Source organism: Semicossyphus pulcher, unplaced genomic scaffold, assembly GCF_022749685.1.
Source record: "Semicossyphus pulcher isolate SPU_LCO1_2020_fin unplaced genomic scaffold, fSemPul1.0.p SCAF_7, whole genome shotgun sequence".
NCBI lineage: Eukaryota > Metazoa > Chordata > Actinopteri > Labriformes > Labridae > Semicossyphus > Semicossyphus pulcher.
In genome coordinates, this window is record NW_027211748.1 from 20,390,648 (window position 1) to 20,402,230 (window position 11,583).

General features: G+C 41.4%; 2 protein-coding genes across 3 annotated transcripts in view; one reads left to right on the top strand and one right to left on the bottom strand.

The window, feature by feature from the left end:
* tesk2 (testis associated actin remodelling kinase 2) overlaps positions 1-8,184 on the top strand; it is a 40,877-nt gene extending 32,693 nt beyond the window's left edge. Inside the window, exons 10-13 of one of the 2 annotated variants that reach the window (XM_069684628.1) lie at positions 499-585; positions 2,015-2,153; positions 3,663-4,190; positions 5,244-8,184. In XM_069684628.1, the coding sequence (XP_069540729.1) occupies positions 499-585; positions 2,015-2,153; positions 3,663-4,190; positions 5,244-5,533 (1,044 nt within the window). In that variant the 3' untranslated portion in view covers positions 5,534-8,184. Of the gene's footprint in view, positions 1-498; positions 586-2,014; positions 2,154-3,662; positions 4,191-4,565; positions 4,621-5,243 lie in introns of those variants that run through there. The other variant, XM_069684629.1, reaches the window with a different exon arrangement.
* Positions 8,185-8,299: 115 nt separating this feature from the next.
* LOC138611485 (zinc finger protein 436) lies at positions 8,300-11,581 on the bottom strand. Its single transcript, XM_069684634.1, has 4 exons — positions 11,212-11,581; positions 10,983-11,104; positions 10,557-10,656; positions 8,300-10,093 (listed from the first exon to the last, which is right to left on the bottom strand). The coding sequence occupies exons 1-4, from the start codon at positions 11,423-11,425 to the stop codon at positions 9,153-9,155; spliced, it is 1,377 nt and encodes a 458-aa protein (XP_069540735.1). The 5' UTR covers positions 11,426-11,581; the 3' UTR covers positions 8,300-9,152.
* Between the last annotated feature and the right edge of the window lie 2 nt (positions 11,582-11,583).

Here is an 11,583-nt window from a genome sequence, read left to right on the forward strand (position 1 = left end):
GGGGTCTTTAAAAATACTCATACTGACTCTTATAAGATTCATCTCCATCTTCTCCATGTGACAAGCTTATTATTTCATATGCGAAGAAGAGACTCAAACATCTTGAGATTCTTTAAATACACTAATTAAAGTGTAAAGCAAAGTTTTATGCAGCGTTTTACTAAAAAAAAAAACTAGAAATATAGTAAAATGAACCTTTTTAAAATCCTGCAGACACATATTTTCTGTTGCACAGTCTGTCATGTAACATTTCAGCCGTCTGATAGGGCCAAATCGAATCTTAGCAGTCAGTTGGACCTTGTCAGAGGGATTAGTTTGACATGAAGCTGCTTTTGGCAGGAGAGTCACAGTATGTCACACATCTCATTAAGCTCTGCCTGTCTCTGTCTCTGTCTCTGTCTCTATTACATGTTTAAAAGTAAAGAGGAATTTCCTGTTAAACTTAAAAGCATCTAAATCTCTTTGTCTCTCCTTCTTCCCTCCCTCTCTCTGGATCAGAACTTCGGCCTAGACTATCACACGTTCCAGCACATGGTTGGAGACTGTCCGCCTGACTTCCTCCAGCTGGCTTTTAACTGCTGCAACGTGAGTCCATCACACTCCTGTCCAATCAGACTCTGTCAATGAATTAATATTACACTATTATGTAACAATCTATGATGGAACCGAGGAGCATTGTGGTCACGTTTTGTCACGTTTATGTGCGTCAGTAACAATAAGACGTTGTTCAGAGAAAGAGATTTCCTCAACGGCTTCTCTCGGTTGTTTCTCTGGATTTCCTCAGTTTTATTTTTAATTTCTTAAGTAACTATTAATCATGTTATTAAAGGGGCAATCTGATTATCTGAATAATCTGATTAAGCTCACTATGTGGGGGGTCTTGTGTTCACTAAAAGCTGGATCAGTAGCTCGCTCGGCTTTTCAAAATAAAACATTTATTTGTTGTACAACAAGGTGGAACTCTAAGTCAATCAAACCAAATATAGCTTTTTAATGAGGTTTTACCGGTCGCGTTTGAACACATTCAGCTATAATTACTGTACTGGAAACGTGTTTTTTACTTATGTAATAAAAACTGCAGGATAAGGACTTCAAATACTTTGGAGCACCCTGCTGATTGATCCTATCTTGGCTCCATCCATCCTCCTCATCCCTCTCTGTTGTCTCGCTGCTATCGTACCTGTCTCTATTATTGTTTTCAGCTCCACGTCAAGAGTTCCCCAAATTTTTGTCTATTTTACAGTTTCTTTTTAACATTGTCATCCTTGTTTTGTTTTTTCATCTGGTCTTTTTCTCTCTCATAATGTATCTTTCCCTCCTCCACATGTCTATCTATCTCTCCCTTTGTTTTCTTTTCCCTTCTCTTCATCTTTTACTTCAATCCGACATTAATTCTAATTGATTTCCCTTTTAATAACACATTTTTAACATCATTATATCACTGTTGGAGCAATGAATACGCAGATAATATTGCTCTATCGCTTCAGTGTTTCCAGCTGCAAGGAGATTTTGTGCTTCTTATCAACATGTTAGGGCCAACTTTCAACAGACTTCTACCAAAGGCAAAACAATATAGCAGATTTCCTGGAAAACCAACTTGTAACATACAATGTAAATACATGAAGAAGCGTCGACACTGGTCTTGTTTTTAAGTCAATTATTTTAATGTCATATTTTTGTCCTAATACGACACCTGTAGTTGCACTTTTTTATAGTGAAATCAATCCTGTTGGTTTATATTTTCCTTTTCCCTAATAATAATCTTATATGTCTGTGCATCCCTGCTTCTTCAGCTCAGTTGGTAGAGCAGGCGCCTGATGTATAGAGGCTACAGTCCTCAATGGAGCGGCCATAGGTCCAACTCCCATCCTCGGCCCTTTGCTGCATGTCAACCCCCACTCTCTACTCCCAAAATTTCCTGTCTATCTCCAGCTTTTCTATCAGTAAAGTTAAAAAAAAAAAAAAAATCTGATCTGTCTCTCCATAACTCTATTTGTGTCCTCCTTAACCCCAGATGGACCCTAAACTCCGTCCATCCTGCCCAGAAATCGTCAGGCACCTCGAGGAGATTCTCGCACGCCTTAAAGTTGAGGAGCTGGTGCACGAGTGTGTCCCACTCAGCGTGGACAACGACAAGAAGAGCATACCTAAGGGTAACACTATTGTTATTTCAGCCTCAGCTTTACACTAAATAAAAGTCACCTCCTTTTGATTACAAGAAGAGGCCTTAACGTTTTTGTAAAAAAAGGTTGTAAGACTTTAAGAAAGGAAACAACTTTTACCTTCTTCCTCTTGCATTCCTATCCTGTTAGACCTCTTCATCTACAGTATTCTAGCTTTAGCTTTTCTAGACAGCAGTCATCTTTATTTCTTTATTTGGATCCCCACTACTGCAGCAGCTACTCAGCCGGTCAATATTTCATTTGTCATGGTTGAGCATAACTTCCCTCCTCTCCTTACACAACTTCCTCCCTCAAAGCACACCGTTTCATGTCCGGTCACTTCTGTTCACAATGTTCTCTTGTAAACAAACGACCAGGTGTGTTAAAGCCAGATTTTCATTTTGCTTCCTTTTTAGGTCAGGAGAGTTTTATCCCTATTTCCTTCTATGATATCTGTGTCTGCTTTTTTAACACCCCCAGGAGCATACTCAAGGATAATTCCTGCAGAAGGGAAGTAAAATATGATGTAACAATTATCGTAGTAACTGTATCACACTTCAACGAGTTGCTGAAAATAAAATAAACCTCAACTTGATTTTGGAGGGAAACTGGTCTAAGATCAGCATTCCTATTCCTATCCATGCAGGCCCAGGTTTCACTACAGCGCCCTACATGTGTGACCATCATGGAGTCAAGAGGCAGCAATATTTTGTTTGGACAAGCCAGACGGCTCTGGAGGAAGAGCGTGAATGCATGACGTCACAAGATGCAGGAGAGATTAATACATCTTGTTGTAATTTTGTGAATTAAGATGAAGCTTAAAAGGTTCATAAAACACACTCTGAGCCTGTTTGCATAATAAAAAATCTTATGTAGCTTTTATTGTGATGAAAACACGGCCTGGATCTGACAGTTTTCACAGTATGTCATGAACTTTGTCTGCCCTCTACCTCCCTCTCTCTCCGCCCCCCTCCTCCAGCTCCCTCTCTCAACATCAACATTTCCTTCAAACCAGGATGATCCTCATAGAAGGAAATATTTCTGTTGCATAACAACTTTTAATCCAAATATTTTAATAGAGTTGCTTTTTTGGTCCTCAAGTACTTCTTGTAGACATTCCCTGGTATGCATGAGAGACACGATCCCTCAGAAGTGCAATAATACATCCAGTTTTAAGAGGAGGTTAAAATAAGATGTTTTTCTGGTGAGCTTATTTGTTTATACGTATCATCTTTTATTGCTTGACTCATAAAAGTTACGAGTATATTAAGATCCAACCACACTTCACATTTTCTATTTAAAAACTTGTGCAGTTCCTTTGCTTACATTTTAGTAACGCAGGATTTAGCCTCTATTGCCATCTAGGGGCCACATTTGATTTTTTTTTACCATCATAGAACTATAAATGAGATGTGATAAAACAAAGAGATACACCTGCAGACTTCCAACTCAAATTTCATGCTAAATGTGTCACAAAGTTTGTGTGTCTGTTGTCTGTAGGTGAGAAGATCCAGGGCTTCAAGCGTCTGAACCCTCTCGGTTTCCAGGATGATAAAATCCCTCCGAAGTCCCCCCGACCCCGACGAAACATCTGGCTCAGCCGCAGCCAATCAGACATCTTCTCCTGCAAACCGGGAAGGAAAGTCAACGTCCAGGACCCTTATTACAACCCCCCAGTAACTCAGCGAGCCTCCAAAGCTCGCAAGATCAACCCGTTCACAGCCCGAGAGGACCTGTGTGGGGGCAAGATAAAGTTCTTCGACGTGCCCAGCAAGTCGGTCTTCTCGCTGGTGTTCGACCTCCACTCGCCTCCGGGGAGCGCATTCAGTAACCAGCCGCCTGGAACCGGGGGACCCCAGCAGGAGGCTTCGTACTACTGGCAGCAGCTGCCAGGAAGACAGTGTCACTCCTTACCGGTGTCCCCCCAGCTGCCCCGCTCCGAGTTCTTCAACCTGGCTGCTGCTGTGAGCTCCAATAACAACGGTTCTGTTACCTGTAACTCCAGCCAGCTTTCCACAACGCTGCCAGGTGAGCTGTCTGAGGAGGAAGTCCAATAGCAATTTGTTTTCTTTGGCCTTTTATGCCTTTATTTTTTAGAGAGTGGATGGTGTTGGAAATAGGGGCCGAGGGTGGGAGTCGAACCTTGAGCCGCCATATGGAGGACTGTAGCCTCTGTACATGGGACGTGTGATTTAACAGCTGAGCCAAACTGATGCTCCCAATAGCATTTTAAATATAAAAGATTAATGTTTAAAAAATTACCTGTAAGTGCTTTAAACATGTAAGAGGAGTCTTACATGATTTAATGCTTGAAAATTGTAATGCAACTGACTTTGATGCTGTTCATGTACAAGTAGGAAGCTGTAGCAGGAACTAAAGATTTTTTCTGTGTCTTGATTAAAGGCCAGACAAATATACTCTAGTGATCAATGTTTGTCGTGGAGCCCTGAAAGTCCCGTAAGTTGATATTTTTTATCTGCATTCGAATCCCTGTTTGGACGAAGTGGGCCTCTCTGTGTGATCTCATGATCGTGGGTGCGTGGGTTCCCTCCGGGTACTCCGGCTTCCTCCCACAGTCCAAAGACATGTTCGCTAGGTTCATTGGTGTCTCTAAAATTGCCTGAAGGTGTGAGTGTGAGGGTGAAGGGTTGTCTGTCTCTATGCTGCTGCAGCTGTGCCCTGTGACTGACTGCCGATGGGTCCAAGGTGTACCCTGTACATGCACAGGAAAATGTACTATACATTCATATGCTTCTCTTAGAACTTTAGAGACACAGAGCCATCATGTAATAGAGAGAACTCAGTTCATCAAGCTTTATTTTAAACTGGAAATGTCATTTATGACAGGCAGTCCCTCGCCTCTTTGTGTTAGGTATCCTGGAATAAAAAAAGATAAACAATATGTACAATAGATATACTTTTTACTAGCTAAAGCATAGGCCTGTCATGCCTTTACTATGTGGTTTTGTCTTGTACCCACATGAAAAGTAACTCAAAAACTCTTAACCTATGGGACACTGGGGCTCTGTATTCATGATATTTGCACTTATTTATGATCTCATATTTTTCTGTTTCTCTCAGCTACTACCTCAAGGTCTGACGCAGGCCTTATGGGAAATGACGTCCGACAGAAGGCGCCTCTGAGTGGCTGGACGAAGAAATACGTTGTGGTCGAGATCCCACCTTACTGCAGGCAGAGAGGAGGGGAGGAAGACGGAGAGGTGGAGGGGAAGAAGGAGGGAAACGGGGAGGAGGAGTTTGGGGAGAGCTGGTCTCCGATGGTCCCCAGCAGCGAGAGAGACAGTGGGGAGGCGATGGACTGCTCCAGCAGCCTGGAGGAGGAACGAGGGACAGAGACCTTCCCGATGTAAAACAGATGTAAATCCACACACGCAAACTTACACACACACACGGAGGAGGATTTGGACAAGAAAGGGGGTCTTTGAATCCCTGGGAGACGGACACGGAGGCTGCAGGAGCTAGTTTTTTAAAGTAGACTGACAGACTGGACACATTTCAAATATTTTGGATAAAACAAAATGTAAAAGAAAAGTGAGAGCACTTGATGTTTATCTTTCAAGTGAATGTGGCACATGTTGATTTATAAAAGAAGCACACCTGATGTAGAGATATTATCACACACGTGACAGGACAAGCACACAGAACAGAGCTTCTATCAACACAATGGACACTCTGCATAGAGATTATTTTTTTGAAAAGGTTGTTTATATTTAATATTGTGACATGATGTAGATTTCTTTCTGTGAAACGTTTCGTATATTAGGCGTCCTGTTTATGTGAAGGGGTATTGAGGATCCCTCGTGTCGTGTATGTGAGTGTTTAAAAATCAGCCCTTGTGTTTTGATACTTTCTCCTTGTGTCCTTTCTTAGACAAATGTTTATATTCAGTCAAAAACAGTAGTTTTCTGATTAACGAGACAGTGCCCTTATCTTCAGATGAGAACATGAGCGGCGATTTATAATAACCGAGTGCCTGAAAAACAGCGTATGAGACAGATCCGCACACAAACCATCCTTCAACCCTGCAGTGTTAAGTCTCCTGCAGTCAATTCAAAGGAAACCTGCCTAGCAACAGCAACAATGAGTTCAGAGTGAAGATGGTTTAAGATTTCATTTAGTCCATTACATTCAATCTAAAAATCCTGACGGTTGCATCGTATTTGTCTTAAAAGGTCAGCACAGTCAACACTCCATTACTGTTGCCTTGTGACCATACTTATTTTAACATCTTTTAACCCACTGATTAAGAACAGTACAGCCTGCTGCCCACATTTGGTTTCAAGTCTTAATAAAGGAGATGTCTGTTAAGTCATTTTATAGCGCCAAATTAGATGACACAAAGGTGATTGAGGCTACGGCCATCTGATAAAAGCCCTTACATTTGCATTTTGAACTGGGTTTTATTGGCAACAATCCCATTGGTCCACCAGAGAGGGTAAGCAGGCTAAAGCTACAGAAAAGGTTATTATGGTCAAGGTTATATTTACAGATTCTACATAGAAATGTAGACTCTGTAGGCAGGGACGTGGATTTTAGGGACAGCAAGTGTTCTGGTTTCCGTTTGTACTCCGCTTGTAGTCCGAGTAATATTGACCAATCACGTATCAGCAGGCTGTATGCAGGAAAAACAGTCGGTGTGGAGAGCAAAAGCAGGCGGAACGTAATGAGCCGTAACGACATCACAGCTCCCATCAGCGGCTATCTGACGACAATTTAGCTTCTTGTTAATCTCTATAAACAGACACCTGCATGCTAACAGCTAACAATCTGCTCTAGATCTAAAATTCAACTTGAGATAAATTCCCTTGATGCTGTTATGAAAGCCGTTCAGCGTTCAGATTTCCCGACTTCCTTGAATGCATCAGAAATGATCAATCAGAGCATTTTAAAAGTAGTTTTCTTCTTGAGGACAGGCCTGACAAAGCTTCATTTTGACTTTTTACTTATCTGCATCTTGATGTTGAAATTTCAGCAAAGGTCAGACCCGTTAATTAAAGTCAATCACAAGAAAAACAGGTTCTTTTTCGTTAAACAGTGCAGCACGCGGAAAAGGAAGTCTTGATTGGAAGTCGTTTATCGCTAACTGGTGGTTACACACCCGGCATGTTCACCGTTGTATCTATATCGTCGTCAGATTGTAGCTGATGGGATCCCAGATTGTGGTCAAGGTTAAAAGAAACTGCAGTTACAGCTTTTTGCCACAGGTGCCGCCAAAGAGAACGTAACAGACATCTTCAAGATTGCCACTATAAATTGATGGTATGTGAGATTTTTTTGCTTTTATCAACGCACTCCAGTCAATATCTGCGTTAGGCTTTCTGTTCCATGATCTTTGTTGAACAGGTGAGGCTCGAGCAGACGTCACAGGATGAGGTAAAGGTTTTTCTTCTTCTTTCATCGTCTAATTAAGAAAGTTTGTTTAACATCCAAAAAGTTTTCTGAGTTCGTCTGTATGTTCTCGGTGTCAAACTAAAAGACTGTTACTAAATTAAATTGGATTGATATTTTTTGAACATGAACCACGTTTGCCTCGGCTGCAGCACTTCCTCATGACGCTCTTGTTACATTCTGCTGATTAATTGGAACTAAAATGCACTTGTACAGTGATCTCTGAACTTCCTATCACTACTTTTCTATGCAACCAGTGTAACTTTTATGATGCTATTTTACAGTGTAAACTATCTAATTTGATATTTATGAGAAATGTCTTACATTTGTATATTTGTGTATAAAGTTTGTGTTACCTGCCCTGATGAACACAGGTTGAGATGTTCTTGCTGATTGAATAACAAAGCTGTCCTTGTGAGAGAGATGTCCTCGTGTTTGTATCTTTTCTTCAGATTTCATTTGCAAGTTCTGATTCGCGGTGAAGTGTCTGAACTCTGTTCATTACAGGTGTGTTTATCTCTCGTGTCACAGCTAAGCATACGTTTTCCTTTGAGATAAAACTCGGGTAATCTTTAACAACAACGGAGGTCACATGACAAAAACAAAAAAAATAGTCTGCTACAGAATTACTAGTTTTTCAAGTTGTAAAAATTTCAGAGGTTAAAGGCAAATCACAATACTCAAAACGATGAAGCTACAACTACTGAAAAAATGAGTTAAGGGGAAAAAAACTTTTACAAACAATATACCTGATTCTAAAAACACGATATTTGTTTGACATAGTCCAAATCAAGCAACAGCTTAACTGTAATAACAAAACATAAAAGGCACAAAATGGGGCAAAGATCAGCCTTATTTTTGCTAATAAAATTGCTGTAGTTGACTCAGTTTTTGTTACACTTACATTAACACTTAACATAAGACAGTTACAGGTTTATTTGAACAGATTGAAACCAAACCAATAAAATCAGTCATGATCAGCAGTATTGTCCTGGGTCATCTGTGGCAGTGTTTACGCAGCTTACAGATGCACACGCAGGCCATGAAGGGGTCAATGGAAGGAAATGAAAGTAGATCAAATGTGACCGTTTACCAAACCATTAACTCCTACTGTGTTAAGAAACTAAAGTTTAGGCAGCCATTGATTTTGATTTCAAATCTGCACATACAATTATGTCAGTTATTTATTGTTGTGAGACAACACAGTGAATGTAGACTTAGGTACAGTGGTAGGATTACAACCCATGAGTAAGGATCAAGAGACCACTAACTGTTTTTTCATGTTGTACAGATTAGATTGGAAACTAATGACTGCTTATAGCAGTCGAAAAAAACAACAAAAAAGTAAACATAACTATGATGTGTAGTTTAAGTTACAGCCACACTGGTATGGCCCTCAAAGCAAAATTAAGGTATTATGATTTCAGACTAGTTTTTTTATTACATCAACATTATATCACATTTTATATTAATAATAAAAGATCAAATTTGATCTATGTATATGGCCTGGCTCCGCTTAAAGTTTTTCAGAAATATGGAATGTTTCCTGGAGTCAGGTGTATAAAATCAATCGCTGTGATCTCAGTGAGCCGTTTTCTGATGGGACTTAAGGCTGGAGCGCTGGGTGAAGCACTTCCCACACAGTGAGCACTCATGGGGCTTCTCCCCGCTGTGCACCACCGCATGTCTGAGGAGGTTGCACTGTTTGGCGAAACTCCTGCCGCACAGCTTGCAGCTGTAAGGTCTCTCCCCCGTGTGACTCCTCAGGTGCTCTTTGAGCTGACAACACCTCGTGAAGGTTTTAACGCAGTACGTGCAGCTGAACTTCTTCTCCCCGATGCCGGACCTCCAGGGAGTTCTCATCCTCCTCGCCAGGACGAAGCTGCTGCGGCTGTGTGCATAAGAAGAGGAGGAAGCTGGGGTTTGTGGCATTAAGTCCTCATTTTGGTGAGGCATAGAGTCGCTGTACTGATTCTGTTGTTGTTGAGGGATCGAGCACTGCTCCATAGTGTTGATTTGAGAGGCAGCACTGTCTCCTTCATTTGGTAGTGATCTTTTAAGTCCAAACGTTCTGGCTCGTTGCTTCACTTGTGCTGCACTCACCACGACTGAATTTGATTTCCCTGCTAATTGAATTTGAGAAACCACGTTTTCCAAATGTAACCCACTTTGAGATGGGAACACCGAGGCGAAGTGCTGCCTGGCATACGACAGGTTCGTATCAGCAGCATCCGACCACTGATTGGACGACCACAGCTGTCCGTCACCTTCCTCCATCCCAAAACTTCCTGCTGAATCGGCTGCGTTCTCATGCGGCGCTTCCTCTCTCTCATGTTTCACCACGTGCTCCGCCTCGTTCTGATTTGTGTTAAGCGGCTGATCTGAGAAGGTGTCGTAGCTGTCTGGGGACAGCAGCGCTCCAGGGTCGGCCGCATTCTCAGCTGAGTGGTGAGGCTCTACAAAGCTGTCAGTCCGGGCAGGTTGTGAGGCTTCGACACATGGCGCCTGCGCGACGTCAGACTCTAAAGAAAGTACAGGAACCACATATCTTAAAGCAGAGGTTTCAAGCATAACACTCTTAAAACATTTTGCCCCTCTTTTTTATTATGAGCAATGTGCAAAACTTTTAGAGCATCACAGCAACTTAAAGTTTTTGTTGTTTGAATGTTGCTTATTGAGTTGAAGTTTTTAATCCGACTTTATTTTCTAAAATGTGTGATTATGATTGAATGTAAATAGTCTGGTACTAACAGGGAAAATGTTTCTAAATTGACGCTATTGTGGCCAAACTGTCCAATTGAACAACAAAACATATTTAAATGTGCTTACAAATGTGGGTACTTTTGTCATATGTTTTGTTATTATACTCACGCTGCTACAACAATCTTTAAAATATGCACCTGTTTCTGCTGTTCTGACCAGCACAGGAAGATACCGAGTGCATCTAAGACCCAGTGTGAGGTGTATGTTCGTGTTTGAACTCACCCAGTTTATCGTTTAAGTCGTTTTTCCACATCTCTTCCTCTGCACACTCCACTTTGATCAGTATGTGTTCAGCTTCAATCGCAGGCTCCATGTCTGCACACTGCAACACCAGGATCAATGTTAATACTCACACAGGAAACAATACTGACTCAGTTAGATTTTTTATTTGCATTGGAAGTAACACTTATTTTGAACTTTAATCTTGAGTTCATAAATTTGTTTCCCGAAAAGTAGAGAAACTCTGCTGAATGTTGGTTGATCAAATACATTTGGGTTTAGACTGTTTGCTATATAAGAACAAAAAATACAACCATGACCTTTGTGTTTTCAAATTATTCTCTGCCATTTTATGCACTTAATGATCAATTAATTTAGATAAAAAGTAGATTAATAAACAATCAAAGTGATATTATGTTGTATTCATACCTGCTGGTGTTGAGTTTCAGCCTCAGCATCCATCTGTCTGTCCCAATCTGTGCTCTGTGTCTCTTTGTTCAGCACCACTCTAACTAAAGGAGAGAATCTGTCTGCTGCTGGAGGATAAAACACTGAGGAAGAAGAACAAAAAATAAACATCCAACTTAGTTTTGAAGCAGAAACTACAGACACAGATCTACCCAGGAAATGATCCTTCTTATGCCCCCCCTGTCCTCACCTCTCTTCCTGGCTCTCATCCTGGTCCTCCTCAGCTCAGCCTCCATCACCTCACACTTCCTCCGCAGCAGGTCGATGTCCCTCCGGCTCTGGCTCACCTCCAGCCGGAGCACCGCGCAGCTGTCATCCACACGCCGGTTTATCTCCGCTACAGCTGCCTTGGCCAGCACGTCCATGACTGACAGGAGATCGCTGTGGAAGCTGTTGTTCTCCATCTTGCACCGTTTTTAGCTTTTTATTAAAATACAAATAAATATATTCACCTGTGTGCGCCTGTATTTGCTGTATGTCACCATGTGGAAGTATGGGTGTCTTTAAAATGCTGGTTAGAGTATTATTTCGATCATTTTTGTGGAGCGGACGGCATTATGTA

What these genes read in the sequence shown, in the direction of transcription:
- LOC138611485 (XM_069684634.1), bottom strand. Translation starts at nt 11,425, where the DNA reads ATGGAGAACAACAGCTTCCACAGCGATCTCCTGTCAGTCATGGACGTG. An exon ending in GATGAGAGCCAGGAAGAGAG is followed by an intron (nt 11,105 to 11,211) that starts GTGAGGACAGGG and finishes CTTCTTCCTCAG; the next exon opens with TGTTTTATCCTCCAGCAGCA. An exon ending in CGACTTAAACGATAAACTGG is followed by an intron (nt 10,094 to 10,556) that starts GTGAGTTCAAAC and finishes TACTTTCTTTAG; the next exon opens with AGTCTGACGTCGCGCAGGCG.